This window comes from Sander vitreus, chromosome 20, assembly GCF_031162955.1.
Source record: "Sander vitreus isolate 19-12246 chromosome 20, sanVit1, whole genome shotgun sequence".
NCBI classification, from domain to species: Eukaryota; Metazoa; Chordata; class Actinopteri; order Perciformes; family Percidae; genus Sander; species Sander vitreus.
Genome location: NC_135874.1, coordinates 6,778,348 through 6,795,230, shown reverse-complemented (window position 1 = coordinate 6,795,230; position 16,883 = coordinate 6,778,348). Strand labels below are relative to the sequence as shown.

The 16,883-nt window shown below is 39.6% G+C and overlaps 2 protein-coding genes across 6 annotated transcripts; both read left to right on the top strand.

The window, feature by feature from the left end:
• Nucleotides 1-1,942: 1,942 nt before the first annotated feature.
• Nucleotides 1,943-6,692, top strand: LOC144535510 (galectin-3-like). Of its 5 annotated transcripts, none has more exons than XM_078278035.1 (4): nucleotides 1,943-2,141; nucleotides 5,087-5,175; nucleotides 5,554-5,710; nucleotides 6,156-6,692. In XM_078278035.1, the coding sequence occupies exons 2-4, from the start codon at nucleotides 5,087-5,089 to the stop codon at nucleotides 6,309-6,311; spliced, it is 402 nt and encodes a 133-aa protein (XP_078134161.1). In that variant the 5' UTR covers nucleotides 1,943-2,141; the 3' UTR covers nucleotides 6,312-6,692. The 5 variants fall into 5 exon arrangements, with proteins under 5 accessions (XP_078134161.1, XP_078134162.1, XP_078134159.1 ...); XM_078278036.1 differs by lacking the exon at nucleotides 1,943-2,141 and adding an exon at nucleotides 2,168-2,400; XM_078278033.1 differs by lacking the exon at nucleotides 1,943-2,141 and adding an exon at nucleotides 2,417-2,841.
• Nucleotides 6,693-8,541: 1,849 nt separating this feature from the next.
• Nucleotides 8,542-16,870, top strand: synj2bp (synaptojanin 2 binding protein). Its single transcript, XM_078276903.1, has 4 exons — nucleotides 8,542-8,724; nucleotides 9,328-9,464; nucleotides 10,851-10,946; nucleotides 14,983-16,870. The coding sequence occupies exons 1-4, from the start codon at nucleotides 8,661-8,663 to the stop codon at nucleotides 15,124-15,126; spliced, it is 441 nt and encodes a 146-aa protein (XP_078133029.1). The 5' UTR covers nucleotides 8,542-8,660; the 3' UTR covers nucleotides 15,127-16,870.
• The last annotated feature ends 13 nt before the right edge of the window (nucleotides 16,871-16,883 follow it).

Sequence of the window (16,883 nt, the reverse complement as noted above, 5' to 3'; positions counted from 1 at the left end):
ATTAATGTGCTATGATACAGCACTTTGAGAACATCCAACTTCTTTTGCAGTTACCTTTTGAGGCTCTGTCAATGATGGTTTTCTGCACAACTGTCAGGTCAGCAGTCTTCCCCATGATTGTGAATTCTACTGAACCAGACTGAGAGACCATTTAAAGGCTCAGGAACCTTTTGCTGGTGTTTTGGATTAACTAGCTGATTAGAGTGTGACACTTTGAGCCTACAATATTGAACCTTTTCACAATTTTCTGAGATTTTGAATTTGGGTTTTCATAAGCTGTAAGCCATAATCATCAAAATGATAACAAATAAAGGCTTGAAATATCTCGATTTGCATGTAATGAGTCTATATAATATATTAGTTTCACCTTTTAAGTTGAATTACTGAAATAAATAAACTTTTGAACGATATTCTAATTTTCCGAGTTTCACCTGTATGTTGTCTGTGGTGTCTGAAACTGTGTTTCGTGGATGCCCTGCACTTTTTAACTGTGCAACACATTTACCTAAGGATATAAATAAAGTAACCTGAGCCTGAACTGGCTTGGCCGCATCATCCTCCCCAGCTCCACCCTCTAATCAAAAATTGTCACATCCAGTTGCAAAAAAAACATGATGGCGACGCCCGTATCGCCAAACTTGAGGCTTCAAAACGGCCATTAAAGCTGCTTCTTGTTCTGATAAACTATCGATGTTGCACAGAGAGTGGAGGGTTGATAGGAGGCCCAAAACTAAGTGCTGCAAATGCCCAAATGCCTTAAACCTGCATTCTATCTGAATTCCAGCAGGGGGAGACACGTGCGGTTGCAAAAGGAGGTCGGTTTCTGTAGAAGTCTATGAGAAAGTGACCCACTTCTCACTTGATTTATGACCTCAGTAAACATTTTCATAATGAGTTTATGGTCTCAATTGCTAGTTTGAAGTCTTCTGCAACACAGAATGATGTTCATTTTTTGAATTATGGTCTTGTTGATTTAAAAATCGGGTGTTTTTAAGGGTGTGGCTATGATTGTATTTTTATTTTATTTAACCTTTATTTAACGGCAGGTAGGCCGTTGAGAACAGGTTCTCATTTGCAACGGCGACCTGGCCAAGAAAAGCGTAGGCGTGCAAGACAACAAATAGTTTCACATTCAATACAGTACAAGAACACAGAATAGCTACAATATGCTATATAAAGTGCAGGTGTAAGTAAGTCAATGGATGTGCAATATACATGAACAGAGAGTCTATAACAATGCTGAGATGGTGTAAAGAGTCAATAAACAGTCTAGTGGTCTAGTTAGTGAAGTATATCAGTTGTAACACAATGTGTATATGAATAGACAGTCTAGAGACATGCTGAAGTGTAGTGGAGAATCAAAATACAGCTAGTGAAAGTTGTGGTCTATTAAGTGACGTAGATCAGTAATAACACAGTAAGCAGTAATATGAATGCTGAATGTAGAGAAGAGACAATATACAGTTAGTGCAAATAGTGGTATAGGTAGTGATGTACATCAGTAATAATACAATATGCAAGAATAGACAGTCTGTATAAATGCTGGGATGTAGTAAAGAGTCAGAGTACAGTTAGTGCAAAGTGTGGTCTAGGTAGTGATGAAGATCAGTAATAACACAGTATACAAGAATAGACAGACTATATAAATGCTGAAATGTAATAAAGAATCAATATAGTCTATACAGTGAGTGCCGATTGTGGACTAGATAGGGAAGTAGATCAGTAAACACCTTTGTTGCCACACAATCAGTAGAAAAAATTGTGTGGCAACAAAGGTGGGAAGATAATAACGGTTGAGCATACAAGGGCAGATGAAAAGTGCAAAATAGCGTAAACAAATATGATAGCAATGCTGGTGTGGATGTGCATCTGTGCAACTATGCAGTGGGCCATGACAGAGATAATGGGGTAAGGGTGTGCAAAAACAGTGGGTAAAAGACAGGGAACAGTTAGCACGTACAGTGATCGGAGAGGAGCACAGACAGACGTGCTTTGAAGGCAGTTAGTGAGATAAGGGTTTTGAGTTTCAGGGTTTTTTGTAGTTCATTCCAGTCATTTGCAGCTGGAAGGAGTGGCGGCCAAAGGAGGTGTGGGCTTTTGGAGTGACCAAGGAGATGTAACTGCTTGAGCGAAGGCTGCGGGTGGGTAAAGCTATTGTGACCAGTGAGCGTAGGTACAGCGGGGCTTTGCCTAGCACGGACTTGTAAATGAGTTGGTACCAGTGGGTTAGGCGTCGAGTGTGTAACGAGGGCCAGACAATTAAAGCGTAGAGTTTGCAGTGGTGGGTGTTATAAGGGGCTCTGGTCACAAAACGTATGGCACTGTGATAAAGAACATCCAATGTTTTCAGGAGAGAATTTGAGGCAGTTCTGTAAATAACATCACTGAAATCGAGAATTGGTAAGATTGTCATTTTCACCAAAGCGAGTTTGGCAGTGTGAGTGAAGGAGGTCCTGTTGCGGAATAGAAAACCGAGCCTGGACTTAACTTTGGATTGAAGGTGTTTAATGTGTTTTGCTGGAAGGAGAGGGAGCTGTCTATCCAGACACCTAGGTATTTGTACTCCGTCACATTTTGTAATTCCAGTCCGTCAAGCGTGGTAATGCTGATCGGATGGGCCGGGGTAGGCAGTGATCCATTGAAAAGCATGAACTTGGTTTTGCCGGAGTTTAGAAGTAATTGGAGGTTTCGAAAGGAGTGTTGAATAGCGTAGATGTGATTGCCAGTTAAAGTGTGTAATGTAACGTAGAGTGTAAGCAGCGTTAACGGCTCCTCCCTCACTCCTCCCTCTCGTCTAAAATCGTCACATCCGCAACCAGGATGGCTGCGCCTGTCAAGGGGGTAAGCCTCTTCCCGGAACGCGTAGCTCCTATGGCGCCATTTTGATGCTACCAAGCCATCGCCTCCCGTTAGCTTTCCATTGACTGACTGCCATTCATTGTGACGTCACTTTGACAGCGAATAACTTTACATCTGAAGCGTTTAAAGACTCTTATTTGTCCATTGTTTATTTCTAAAGAAACACGACAATGTATAAAAGGCTCCATTACCTTGTATCTCACGTTATGGCTCCGTAGCAGGCGTTTTTGTAAAAATAGGCTAACAATTGTGTCATAACCACGCGACTTACTGTCGCATAGTAGAGGAATTACCGTATAGTACAGAAGAAGCTCGCAGGCAGTTTTGACTTACATTCGCTGTTTAAGTTTAATTACTAATGTTAACTAGTATTTTAGTTAGCAATAATTAGCCTGTGCCTATGTTATCTCGTTACATAAACCTACGCTCTCCGTCTCTGCCAGATTCGGAATGATTGAGATTTCTCTTGGCACAGCTACCAGAAGACGTACAACTTTCAGACAGGTTGCTAACATCACATTTACGTCTTCTCTCTCAGTTGGAGGATGCGCAGTGACGCTCAGCGCTCACCGGAAAGGTGCTTCTAATGGCCTTCACTGGTCTCCGTTCAGAGCAACAGGATCTGTTGGTCCATTTATATATGTCTATGGCGCCCGTAAGCAATATTTTTTTCCCACTATGGCAACACCAAGAACCGCCCTTCAATAGCTACTATAGGCCAGGCATCCATGCTTACGCAAGGTAACGTAACCTGATTTGTACAGGTCCTATCCCCTGACCAATCGGCTATCCTAACCTTAACCACTCAGGGTCAAATGCCTAACCCCAACCAATCGACCACTATGGCCATGCAAAGACCCATTGGCGTGGCCATAGTGGGATTTGTAATTTTGCCGCCCATAATGGCAAACTCGACGACTCATAGCCATAGACAGTAGAAGAAAGCTATAGCAGATCTCCACAAAACAATTGGTGACGTCACACATGCTCTCACCATTAATATTAACAGTCTATGGGTCCAATGTCCAATCCATAAATGTTTAGTTTAGCGAGGTGTATTTATTAATGTATGACTTTTAAAACATTTTTGTCACAGGGTCTTCACCGTGTGTGTGTGTGTGTGTGTGTGTGTGTGTGTGTGTGTGTGTGTGTGTGCGCCCGCCCTCCCGTCAGAATACGTCATCAACTTCCTTGTCGAGAGTTGTAACGTTAGCTAGATATATAGATAGATACTTTATTCATCCAGAGGGAAATTTTAGGCATCCAGTAGCTTAGACAACCATAAGCAGACATGTTGACATGTCATAGTAGGAAAAGCACAGGTGTAGTCAAAACCATTAATGATGGCTGCATTCCACTTAGGAGAGGCCCTGGTGTTGTGCATGCTGACTCACTGAAATAGCTTACTGGGACACTTGATTGAGCCATTGTTAAGGTTATCAATTTCAGCTGTGCTTTTCCTACTAGGACAAGTCAAAAAATGTCTACTGTGAAAAAGGTCCATTGCAGCATGAGCAGGGCACTCACACCTGTTGTAGAACTGGCTGAGCTGGTTTCCACCTCACCACATCCCCCTCCATTATGCTACGTTAGTTGTGAGAGCAGATCCAACTAACGTCTGCACGTGGAATTAGCTGGCTAACTTCCACATAACTTACCTACATATCATTGGAGAGGAGTTCATATTCTGGCGAGGTAGTATGAAATATCACATTTTACTACTTCTTCTCTTTTGACACCGAAGAGCTAATGTAAACAAGCGAGCTAACCATATGAACGTTAACTAACAGCTGCTGTTAGCTAGGTCGGTAGCCAATGTAACATCAGTTAATTAGATATTTAAAAACTATATCCCCGCTAATATACAGCTAAAGTGGCCACTTTTATATTCTGTGATAAAAATCAAAGTATGATTACAATGTGTGTGCTGATCGTCACTATTTTCACATTTTTCACATGTGGGCAGGGCCAAAGTTTTGTATAATGTTCAACTACAAATACCTTTGCTATTTTGTGATACTTAGCACTTCAGAGTATTAGCGATAAAATGTGTGAACAGTTCCACCTTTGCCCCTGGGTATATTATAAACAGGGTAAACACCGTTTCTATTTGTGTATTTATGCTTAATAAACAGTCAATCACAATTTCCCATTTTGTAACTTAATTTCTAAAAATAGCATGGTAAATGTGTTGTTGGGATTTTAAAAATCGAAATATTTCTTACAGATGACGTCGTTTGAGCTCCCACTTCCTGGTGGAATTTCGCCACGCCTTGTAATCACAATAGACGGGGAGCCTGTTCCTGGTGGAGAATGGTATGAACAACAATCATCCTCTAATTCTGCTGTCAGTGATGCTCTCTGAGGAACATAACTGGATGCTTGATAAATAACATCTCTGCAGCCATCCTAACCCTCCAGACCATGGCAGTGTGGTCATCTTCAACATGTGGTTCACACTGGTGAAACATCTTGCTTGCTACTCACTGTTTTAACGCACATCTTTTACTTTACATTTGTTAATAACAGGCTGTTGTTGACAGTGTTTGTTTGCGAAACTAAAATCTCTTCTAAAATGAATTATCATTAGTTTTTTTTTTTTTTTTTTGTTCATGCCACGTTTATTTTTTTATTAATTGGGCAGAAAGAAGCATTCGTTGTCAGCAGCACTAAGTCCAGGTCTTTTTCTTGCAGGTTCAAAGTTGACTTCATCAAAGGTTCAGATGTCGTCTTTCACTTCAATCCTCGATTTGCTGAGCAAACAATTGTCAGAAACTCCAACCTAGATGGATGTTGGGGGCCAGAGGAGCGGGAAGGAGGCTTCCCATTTGTTGAGGGGCAGCGTTTTGAGGTAAAGTGTAGTAGTAGTAGTAGTAGTAGTAGTAGTAGTAGTAGTAGTAGTAGTAGTAGTGGCACTGAAGCTAAGAGAGACAGGCTATTGAGTCAGTAGGAAATGAGTATTAGTCTCCCAGATCTCAAACTTGGTTAAAACAGCTTTAAAAGTAATAAAGACATTAGTTGCATATTTTGCATAGATCTTTTCATAGATATTTTCCTGCAGTGTTTTGTCAGTTGAAATCAAAAAGCTTATATTAGCTTAATGTCATTAAGTTGCCTTTTTCACTATTAGTTTACCAGTAATTAGTTTCTCATTGAATCTTTTTGCCTGATCAGAAAATATTAAGAAAATGCTGATCACATTTTCCTAGAGCCCAAAGTAGACTATATCCACGACGTTCCGCTTCCAAGATTTGGAAGTTTGGTTGTGCATAACATTAGTATTGCTCCCCCTGCAGCTGAAGATCCTTGTGGAGGAGGACTCGTTTAAAGTGGCGGTGGACGGCACCCACCTGCTGGAGTACGGGCACCGAGTCGGCGGGCTGGAGGAAGTGACCCTGCTACTAGTTAAGGGAGACATCGTCCTGCACAGTGCATCCCCGAGCATGATCTGAGTCCCAGAGCTAAGTCCTGGGTCACACTTTATCACCGTGTTTGAAATCCTTTCAAATACCTTGATGGAGTTCTTGAGGCAAAATAGTCAGCGAAGTGCAATCTTTGCCCACCTGGCACTTAGTCATTAATACAGAACAGGTAACGATTAACCCAGGGCTGCACACTATAATCCTTGTCCTTTCTTTTGCTGAATGATTATTTTATTTTTTTGCCACTCAAAATCGATTTGTTGCCAAAAAATAACTGGTACAATATTTTGAGATGATATGCTTATAAATAAAGGGCAACACACAATGGCTGATAATGCTGTTTGATTCACAATATTGTAAACTTTTAATGAGCTCCCTGCCTGTGCACATAATAAATACTAGTTTCCCTGTTCCCATTCTTTATTTTACCCCAAAGTGAAGAAAGCTACTTCTCTGTTTGCAGTGACAGTCAACATGTCAGGGTTTTATTGGGTGAACTCCTGTGCATTTGGAGTATCACAGTGATATAATCATTATTATTTCATTAATATACCACAATTCATCCTTTGACCGTTGTTCTAAGTGCTTTAAACAAAAAAATGAGATAATGAAAAATATAGTTAACAATTGAATTTGAATTACATACTGCAGAATCAAAGTTAGACATGAAGGTACTTTAAATTATCAAAAGTACAGACATTTTTATAGTGTGGTATTGCTGTCGCTATCTAAATACTCCTTCCACCACTGTTAATAAATCAATAATTAGTACTTGTATTAAATTACAGTGTATTTCTGTGGGAGCAAATTCACTGTAGTCCTAATAAAATCTTAAAACACTTATACTACAGTAAAAACAATGCAATCTAAGTTGAATTAAAATGTGTAGATGGACAATAAAATGAGTGATACATGTACTGAAAGTATCCAAAGTACTTATCGCTGATAATACACATTTTAAATGTAAGACTTTTACGTATAATGGAATATTGTTACTTTAAAAAATTATCTGAATAATTCTTCCACCACTGGTATGAAACTTTAATGGTTCAGCTTTATTGTCATACAAAGGATTGCACAATAAAATGCAGTCGTAGCCTCCACACACAGAAAATCTATAAACAAATATTTTAATTTGTATAGAATAAACCAATAAAATAGAACAAAGTATAAAAAAGTAGCAATGAAGGAAAGAATAAAGTGAAAAACTTTTTTTAAGGGAAGGATATACAGTTATGTATATATAAACCTATACATGTATATACACACAGAAGATATGTATAGTTTATAATATCAGTATGAATAATATAAGTTATAGTGTAGATTAAAATATTTGGTTAAGTGGGAATGAGGGTGGTGCAAAGGGTAGTGATATGGTATTGTGCAAAACCAGTATAACAGTACTTTATTTATACAACACAACACAGTTACAAAATGTTTTAGATTAGAATAAAATCAGACAAAAATAAAATACCCCAAAATAATATAAGATACAAATAATAATTAAACAGATAAGGCATGTTGGAAATAAAATGGTGTGGGGAAATGAATTAAAAACTGTTCCATGTAAACAACAATTCACAGAAGCAGTGCAATGTATAGTCCAGTGGGCAATCTAGAAACATGTAGAGCTGAGGATTTAACATTAAATAGTAAAAGTAAAAGTACATAATATCATCTTGGGAGCAATTTATCTGTAGTGTTTTGCATTTCTGATTTGCCTCCCTGCTGTGTAAGGCAAGGCAAGGCAAGGCAGCTTTATTTGTATAGCACATTTCAGCAACAGGGCAATTCAAAGTGCTTTACATGAAAACAGATTAAAAAATTAAAAACAGATTTACATGAAAACAGATAAAAAAATAAAAAACAGATAAAAAAAAAAAAATGAATCAATCAATTGAACATTGAAGAGCAGTTAAAACAGTTAAATATATAAAAGCAGATAAAATAACTTTCCTGGACTCAGTGATCCAGTTTTTGGAAAGCCAAAGCTTTTTGACCAATATAACAGATATCTCAAGCAATCCGGTCCATACTTTCTAACCATCTCACCCACTATGGGTCCAGATGCGTCGTACGGCTTTGAGGTTTCATTCCCCGTAGTTACAGAAGCTTTTCCTTTAGTATACTCTTATCATTTTCGATGTGGTCGTCACCGCAAAGCTTAGTTCTTTTCTTCGGCAAACCTTGCAAAACCCGGTACAGCCCTGTAACTCAAACGTCAGCCTGCAGTTCCGCCTCATCCCATCAGGGGGCAGCACATCACAAACCACCGACTGTACCGAAGGAAGCAAATCGAAACTCCTCAATGAGTTCACCTTCACATAAATAGTTGGTCCCGTCCCCCTTTCTCTGAAGATCGTCTGCTGTCTTGACAAAATGAATGGCTCTCTGCCCTCCTCACCCAACGTGGTGGACATAAAACTGAAGCGAGGATCGGCAGGTAAGAAGACTGGATAACTTGACGAACAGTTAGCATAACGTTAGCGGTAACGCTACTAGCTAGCAAACGTTACGTAGCAGCAAAAATCAACGCTGTCAAACTGGAGTGTATCCCGAAGCTAATGGCTAATTTGCGTATCAAAAATAACAAAACCTCATCCGACCATTTGTTATCGTGTAGTACAAGTAGAGGAATTGAGTTGGGAAAGCCGGCTGAGCTCTAACAAGTTAGTTTAATTAACATGACGGTGTTGTGAATCCACTTTGGCGCTGTTAACATCTTTAAAAGTATCGTTACTGCCCCCGGCCTGTCATATTTTAACAGTTTCTTTGGTGGAGCTGCACGGTTCATTTAGTTCCATGAGAGTAATGTCTGGTTTACATTTGTTATGTAACATTTTGTGAGGTGCTGTTTTCTCTGAATAGCAGTAGGCAGAAGGTTACAGCGTTGTAATGATTCCACTTGTACTTTGAGCCATTGAGATACATGTTGTCTATGATTGTATCAGCAACGTCTGCCTGGGCTAACAATTGCATTTGTGACTATTGAATGTGACGCAAAACCTCCATCTCATGTCAGTGTTTGTTGTTTTTGTTTTTTTAGGCTTGGGATTCAACATAGTTGGGGGCGTGGACCAGCAGTATGTAGTGGCTGACAGTGGCATATACGTGTCCAAAATTAAAGAAGATGGAGCCGCTGCATTGGACGGAAGACTCCAAGAGGGGGACAAGATCCTGGCGGTAATACATGTTGACTTGATCAAGGGTGAAGGACAAGGGCGTAACGTTGGTCTGAGAAGTGGGGAGGACACAAAACAGAGGGTCTGGGGGCCAAAAAAAACATGTTTTCTATTTGAAGAGAAGGGGCATTTCCCCCCTGTCCCCAGTGGAAATTACGCCTTAGGTGAAGGATATAGAAATTTAATTTGCAGAGGTGGAAGAACTTTAATGTTGCAGCTGGTAAAGGTGGGGCTAATTTTAATGGCTTTATATACTGCAGGGTAGCTTTAATAAAACCGTATAATTTATTAGTTGATTATATTTGATTTACTAATCTGACTCTGCAAAGCAACTACAGCCTCAGATAAATCTGGTGGAGTACAAAGTACAATATTTAACTCCTAAAATGTAGTGGAGTAGAAGTATAAAGTAGCATAAATTGGAAAATACTCAAGTATAGTACAAATACCTTACTTAAAGCTATAGTGTGTCGTTTCTGTCGCCCCCATGAGGAATTCTAAGTAATGACAACAACACTGTCGGCGCCTCCACATGATACAAGTCTTACGTGATCAAGCACGCACCCCTCACCCCTCCCTCACGCAGTTGCTAGTAGCCAAGGAGGACTCAAGTTTCTGTGCACGGCGAAAGTCACCGGACGACACAATCTTCTGAACGTAGCCATACTGAGAAATCCAGAGAGAGTTGTGTGGAGCTGATAGTCTCAATTAGCTTTGTAACAACTAATTTGGCAACGGCTTGAATGTAACGGACGTTTATTAATATAAAAAATTACGCAATAAAGCTTTAAGTTCAGTAATTGACTAAATGTACTTTCCACCACATTTGATTCATCCGCTGATGGAACTGAATATTTAAATTAGATCTAGCTAACTATTTTGCCAATCCATTCATTGTGTAAGTAATTTTTTAAGCAAAAATGCCAACCATTCCTTTGTTTCAGCTTCTCAATTGTGAAGCTTTGTAATTTCTCTCTGTTTGTTTGTTCATTCATTTGAAAAATGGAAAGTCTTTAAGGTTTGGATTGCTGGGCGAACAAAACAAACATTTAGATGTCATCACCTTTTTGGCTTTTGGACAATAGTCAGCTAAGTAATCGAAAGTGAAACTAATGGTTAACTGCAGCCCTGAAAGGGAATGGTGGCTCAGTGGGTAGAGCGGGTGCACATATACTGAGAGGTTTATGCCTCGACACCGAGGTCCAGGGTTAGAGTCTGACCTGTGAGGATTTCCTGCATGTCTTCCCCTTCTCTCTCCCCTTCTCTCTCACCTAGCTGTTCTATGAAATTAAAGGCGGAAAAGCCCAAAAAATTAATCTTTTTAAAAAAGGTGAAAGGGAATGAAAAAGCACTTTCTCATTGTTTTTGTTTTTTGTGGGTTGTGTAGATAAACGGAATCAAGCTTGAGAATCTGACCCATAAAGCTACAGTTGATCTGTTCAGGACAGCAGGGGAGGACGTGGAGCTCCGGGTTCTGAAAAAGGTGGGAGGCATGATGCTTTTTCTAGTATTCAAATGTTTGAGTGGTTTGTGTATTTTTGCTTTATTGTCCGCTACAATGAAAAACTGTCTTTAGCTCACCAAGATATAAAAAGTGCAAGAACATGCAAGATTAAAAAAGAACAAATATGGTAATGAAACACAGTATAAATAAATCCCAGCACAGTAGTAAAGAAATACAAAAACATATGTGCAGATTGCATTTGGAATAAAATACTTATTGATTTGTGTTTGCCAAACACACCCTGTATTGCTTTCCCAGGTTGATGTTTTATTTCATACAAGTGTATTCATTTTTAATGATGTTAGTGGAGGCAAGGTGGCCCACCCTCACTATAAAACACAATGGAAAGCCCTGACAAATCATGTAATGTAATATCAGTGAACTATGTCCTGCTAAGGATTAGAGGCAATGTAACATCCAGCGCCGCTTTCTATATCACTGGAGTTATTTCTCTACCCTCTACATGCTGAAGCTCCTCTGACCAACATTTCCTCCCAAAAATAAATCCACGTGGCGCCTTGGTAGGCCACCTGGTTGAGCGTGCTCCCCATATATTAAAGGAACACGCCGACTTATTGGGACTTTAGCTTTTTCACCGTAACCCCCAGAGTTAGACAAGTCAATACATACCCTTCTCATCTCCGTGTGTGTTGTAACTCTGTCTGACACCCCCAGCGCTAGCTAAGCCTAGCACAGATCCTGGAGGTAACTGGCTCCAACTAGCCTACTGCTCGGAATAAGTGACAAAATAATGCCAACATGTTCCTGTTTACATGTTGTGATTTGTATAGTCACAGGGTGTACAAATAACAAGGTCACTATGCTTTTACTATCTAGTAATTGTTGACTCTATTACTCCAACTCTGAGCAAACTCCAGGCGAACTCTGCTCCTCACCACAGGGCTTCAGGTCCTGCTAGCAAATCACTCCACCCAAGTAGCAGAAGTAGCAGTGCTTCGCCTTTCTGAGTATGTAATGTAGTTCCCAGTATGTATACGGTTAGAAGACGGCTGTGTCTCATGTGACCTTTTTATTTGTACACGCTGTGACTGTACAAATCACAACATGTAAATAGGAACATGTTGGTGTTATTTTGTCACTTATTCCGAGCAGTAGGCTAGTTGGAGCCGGTTACCTCCAGACAGAGTTACAACACGCACAGAGATGAGAAGGGTATGTATCGACTTGTCTAACTCTGGGGGTTACTGTGAATAAGCTAAAGTCCCAATAAGTCGGCGTGTTCCTTTAAGGTTCAGTCCTTACCGTAGGTTACCCGGGGTTCGAGTAAAAAAAAAAAAAAAAAAATTCACTGCACACCTGATCTTTGTTCACAGCTAGCACACTGTGAGCAAATATATATTCTAGACTATAATACCACTAAGACAATTCTAAGAAGTGTGTGATGTAGTTTTGACCATCATATACGTGATATGGTATGTTTTCATTCTAATTATAATTAGTGCTGTCAAACGATTAAAATATTTAATCGCATTAATATCATAGTTAACTCGCAATTAATCACAATCGCACATTTTTATCTATTCTAAATCCTTGATTTCTTATTGGCCCATTATTTTTTTTCTCATTTTAATGCTCTTATCAACATGAATAAGTGGATCGGTTTGCTTTGTGCAAATGTTTTTTTTTAGGGCTGTCAATTGATTACATTTTTTTAATCTAATTAATTACATACTCTGTGATTAATTAATCGAAATTAATCGCATACATAATTAATGGTGCCTGAACCGATACTTTTTAAGAAAGTAAAAAAAGAAAAGAAAAAAACACCAAACAGTTGGTGGCATTAAAAAAATGGCTTGTTTATTGCTAAGGTCATATGGTCAAAATTTAAATGATTTAATAATAATAATATATAACAATAACTTATTTCACTAGTAAATTGCTGTTGGACGACAAAAACAACCACCAGATGGGGAAAAAGACATTTACAGTAACTTCAAATGCACCACGAGACTGTAGTTTACCAGTTTCATTGAACGACGGCAGCTGCAGATTGTTACATCCCCGTGTTGAATCCTCTCCAGTAAAACACAGTCATACTTTACACCGTTTAGCGTTAGCTGTCAGCATTGTAACCGTGTTTAATCCAGCTACTAGCTAACGGTAGGCTAACGTTAGCTGCTGTTGAGTATAGTGTCAACTAGCGTCACGTGCAGCGGTGTTTGTGTTGCCTGAATCGTCTCAGAGAGAAGTGCAGACATATCAGTGGCACCAGATTTCGGTAGCCAGGGTTGGCAGGAAGAAGATTTTTACAAGTAAATGTTCCAATTAATAATCCAGGCAGAACATTCTCGTCTCCCTCCTTCATTTTACAGTCCAATGGTGGCTAGAATGGCTGCGGGTCAAACGTCAATATGGAATGGATTAATCTGCGTTATTTGTTATTTTGACAGCCCTAGTTTTTTAAAGTTTGTTCTTAGTTGTGGTATCATGTGCTTCTGTCTGAAGCATAGACTGTTAATATTAATATACAGTCTATGGTCTGAATTAATCCATTGTCGCCTGGCTTTGTTGAGGGTGCGGAGAATTCAGCCGTGTGCTTGGCCATCAAGTGGTATTTCAGACTGGACGTGCTGCGATGATAGCTCAGTTCACAACGACAAAACACACAGATCACTTTGGTCTTGTCAATGGAACCATTTGGCAACTTTTTAAAAGTAAACTTTCCATTCAGAATCTTATTGGCATCCATTTCGGCGTCTCGCGCTCGCCATCCACTCAAAACGTAACGTTAGCCTACTACTCTTTGGCCGGCTTGCGAGCCCAAACAAGTGTGTGTGGTGTGCCTGTTTTGTTTCCGGTCTAGCTAAATCCGGTGTGGTGTTGTAGTTTTTCTAACGTTACTAGTTGTTGCAACAGCATGTAAAAAAACTACAAAGTTTGCTAGGCCAAAAACAACGTTAATCTCGCGATAAAAGAATTGACGTCGTTAAAATGGGTTTGCGTTAACGCCGTTAATAACGCGTTTAACTGACAGCACTAATTATAATTAATACACCTTTCTTTTAAGATTATGTTTTGGGCTTTTAGCCCTTTAATTGATTGGACAGCTGTAGACATGAAAAGAGAGGGAGACATGCAGCAAAGACCGTGGGTTGGAATCGAACCCAGACCGCTGTGGTAAGGACTGAGTTTTGGTACTGTACGCACGCACGCTCAACCAGGTGAGCTACCAGGGCGCCCCAAAATACGCACACTTTTAATGGTTGGATAAGCCAACTTTTCAGATGACATTAATGCTACTGGTGCTTTCATTGGGTTCACTAGGGACCACCAGTAGCATTGGAGTTCATCTCTACTACTCACAGATCTTCTTTTGGTATAATGGAATTAGTGGTGGAATGAATGAAACCCGTTTGGCAGCAGGTTTGCCGATTCTAGCCTCACTGTAGTTGCTTTGGAGACTCGGATTTCACTTTTATAGCCATGCCAATGGTTTTCCATGTTTTATCCATTAACGTTTTATGTATTCAATTCTAGCTGTCCATTTTCGCAAGCTTGGCATATGTTTTTACAGTTCAGTTTTCTAAGGAGAGAGTTAGTAAAGAGGCCAGAATGCCTAAAACAAAGTGCTTGTCAAATCGTCCAACAGAATCTTTTCAGTGGCGGGATTGAAGGGCTGCGGCAGACAACTTTTTAACTTTCCAAAACCGACCATCTGACATTCACGCACGGCCATTTTGAACCTCTCTCGCAAGCTCTTGTTTTCATTCTTTACACATTCACTTCCATGACTCCTATTCCTGTCAGCGTATGCTGCTTAGAGAATGGCCAGTAGTAACACCAAGTAAGTTTTAATTTGATTCATCACTTCTTTGAGGATTTCTTGAAACTGAAAAATGTGTCCAACACCGGAATGTAATCCAAGCAAACCGAGTGAGTGACTCCACTCTGTATTTTTGATATACAAATAAGAACAGGTGCATTTCTGCATAAATATCACCTCCCATGCAGCTGTAATCATTGTCCTTGTTTTTATATTTGTGTCTTGCAGTTTCCCCAACACATGAACGGACCCACAGGCTCACAACCCGAGCACAAATCTCCAGTGTCTTCTCTGGGTATGCTGGCTGCTTTATTTGGAGTTGCAAGCATCTTTGCATTCATTTACATTCGGAACCAAAGGAGGCACTTTTAACAAAGCCGTCGTTGTCTGTATATTATTTTTAAAATCAAAAACTTTGCTTGAGGCCAAAGAAAAGAAAGGGGCAACAAACTCTAAACAGTAGAAGTTTTGTTTTTTTTGTTTTTTATTAGTAGCTGTTGGTATCACTGATGAGTTTTTCCATGTTCATGTTTATTATGTGATTTAATGGTAGCTCCTTGACACCCTTCCTATGCAAAAGGATCCGCTCTGACCACAGAGATTACTTTAAATAGATAGCTTTGTGATTGTAAGGAGTAGAAGGATGCAAATTCCTGCTGCTGGGCTGAGCTGGGCTGAGCTCGGGCAGAAACAAACGGCTGCCCGTATACAGAAGTTGTAAGCAGAATACTTTTAAATCCTTGGGTCAAGTCAGACTGGCTCAAGCTTTAGGGTCTATTTCCAAACTTAAAGACGGTGTTGTGTTCAGTCACTCGTAGGCCTCTCTGTACCTCCATCCCTGAATGGCAGATCTGTCTGAGGGCCAACGTTAAGAGGAACTCACTGTACTTTCAGTTCGTCAGGGTTTAAAAATGAATGCAACTGGGTTTGAGTTTCATTTTGCATGGCGCACAGAATCACGAGAAGAGTTGCATCCTGCCGTGCTGAAACAGCCTGCAGTTTATGTGATACATTGTCTTGTAATGGACTTCAGAGTGCCTTTTTCCATCTACTCCAAGTAATGGTGGTGTTTGCGTCTTCGTGCTCCTTATTGTGATCAAAATGAAAATCAACCCACTGCATCCATTAATACATTTATAATTAAAGGAGGTTGCTTGTGATAATCTCTCTATATTCTTGTCATCAAATCCCATTTTAAGAAGCCCCAAACCAACAGTGAGTTAGTCCATCTCTCAATACTTTCTGACTTCCTCAGCCTATCCGCAGCCACATGGCCATAAATCTTTAAAAACACGCCAGAAATATATAATTATAGTTTCAAAAATTGCTCTGTCGGTGTCAAAAACAGCTGGACACTGTCGTTTTTTATCTTAGCAAATATTCCTCAAACAGGAGAAAATATTAGTTTGGTACTATTTTCAGAGGCAAATTAATTAACACACATAATTTGGTGACTTAGTAAGTATTTAGAGCAGCAGGGCGGTGTATATGTGACTAACTCACTCATGGTAATGAAGGAACATGTCAGCCAGTGCAACAGTGTGGCTCATTAATGTGTTTCTAATAGTTTTTGGACAACAGTGGAGCTTTTTTGCAGGAAGAATATATCAGACAATTTTTTTGAAGCAAAACCACTTCATTGTTGGTTTTGGTCTTTTAATGGGATTGGTTCACAGTAAGAAAAATCTAGATTCTCACCAGACTTATCCTTTTTAAGTGAAATCCATATGCTCAAAGAATCACTAGGTAGTTTGACTTTGAAGAGCTTATAAACTGTCATACGGTCACTCAGGGTGAACCATTAAATCTTTATCTTAAAGGAAACGAATCAATTCCTAAATGTATATCGTGTGGTGAACAGCTCGTTTCTTAACGCTCAGTCACAGCTGAGGACTCTGAGAAATACTGCCATGTTTGTGTTGTGTGTCCCGGCCATTTCCAACTTTTTGTATTGAGGCCAGTGCTTGTAATCGCATCGCACCTTCTGCTAAGTGATTGATGGAAATTGGAGTATGTTGTGATAGAGGACATGAGTTGTTCATTTGTGTGAATGATCATCAGCTTAATACTGAAGAGCAGCTTGAGACACTTCCATGTGAAGGAATGTTTTTTTTTTTAAGAAATTAGTT

What these genes read in the sequence shown, in the direction of transcription:
- LOC144535510 (XM_078278033.1), top strand. Translation starts at nt 2,821, where the DNA reads ATGGCTGCGCCTGTCAAGGGG. An exon ending in CCTGTTCCTGGTGGAGAATG is followed by an intron (nt 5,176 to 5,553) that starts GTATGAACAACA and finishes TTTTTCTTGCAG; the next exon opens with GTTCAAAGTTGACTTCATCA. An exon ending in TTGAGGGGCAGCGTTTTGAG is followed by an intron (nt 5,711 to 6,155) that starts GTAAAGTGTAGT and finishes CTCCCCCTGCAG; the next exon opens with CTGAAGATCCTTGTGGAGGA.
- synj2bp (XM_078276903.1), top strand. Translation starts at nt 8,661, where the DNA reads ATGAATGGCTCTCTGCCCTCCTCACCCAACGTGGTGGACATAAAACTG. An exon ending in ACTGAAGCGAGGATCGGCAG is followed by an intron (nt 8,725 to 9,327) that starts GTAAGAAGACTG and finishes TTGTTTTTTTAG; the next exon opens with GCTTGGGATTCAACATAGTT. An exon ending in AGCTCCGGGTTCTGAAAAAG is followed by an intron (nt 10,947 to 14,982) that starts GTGGGAGGCATG and finishes TGTGTCTTGCAG; the next exon opens with TTTCCCCAACACATGAACGG.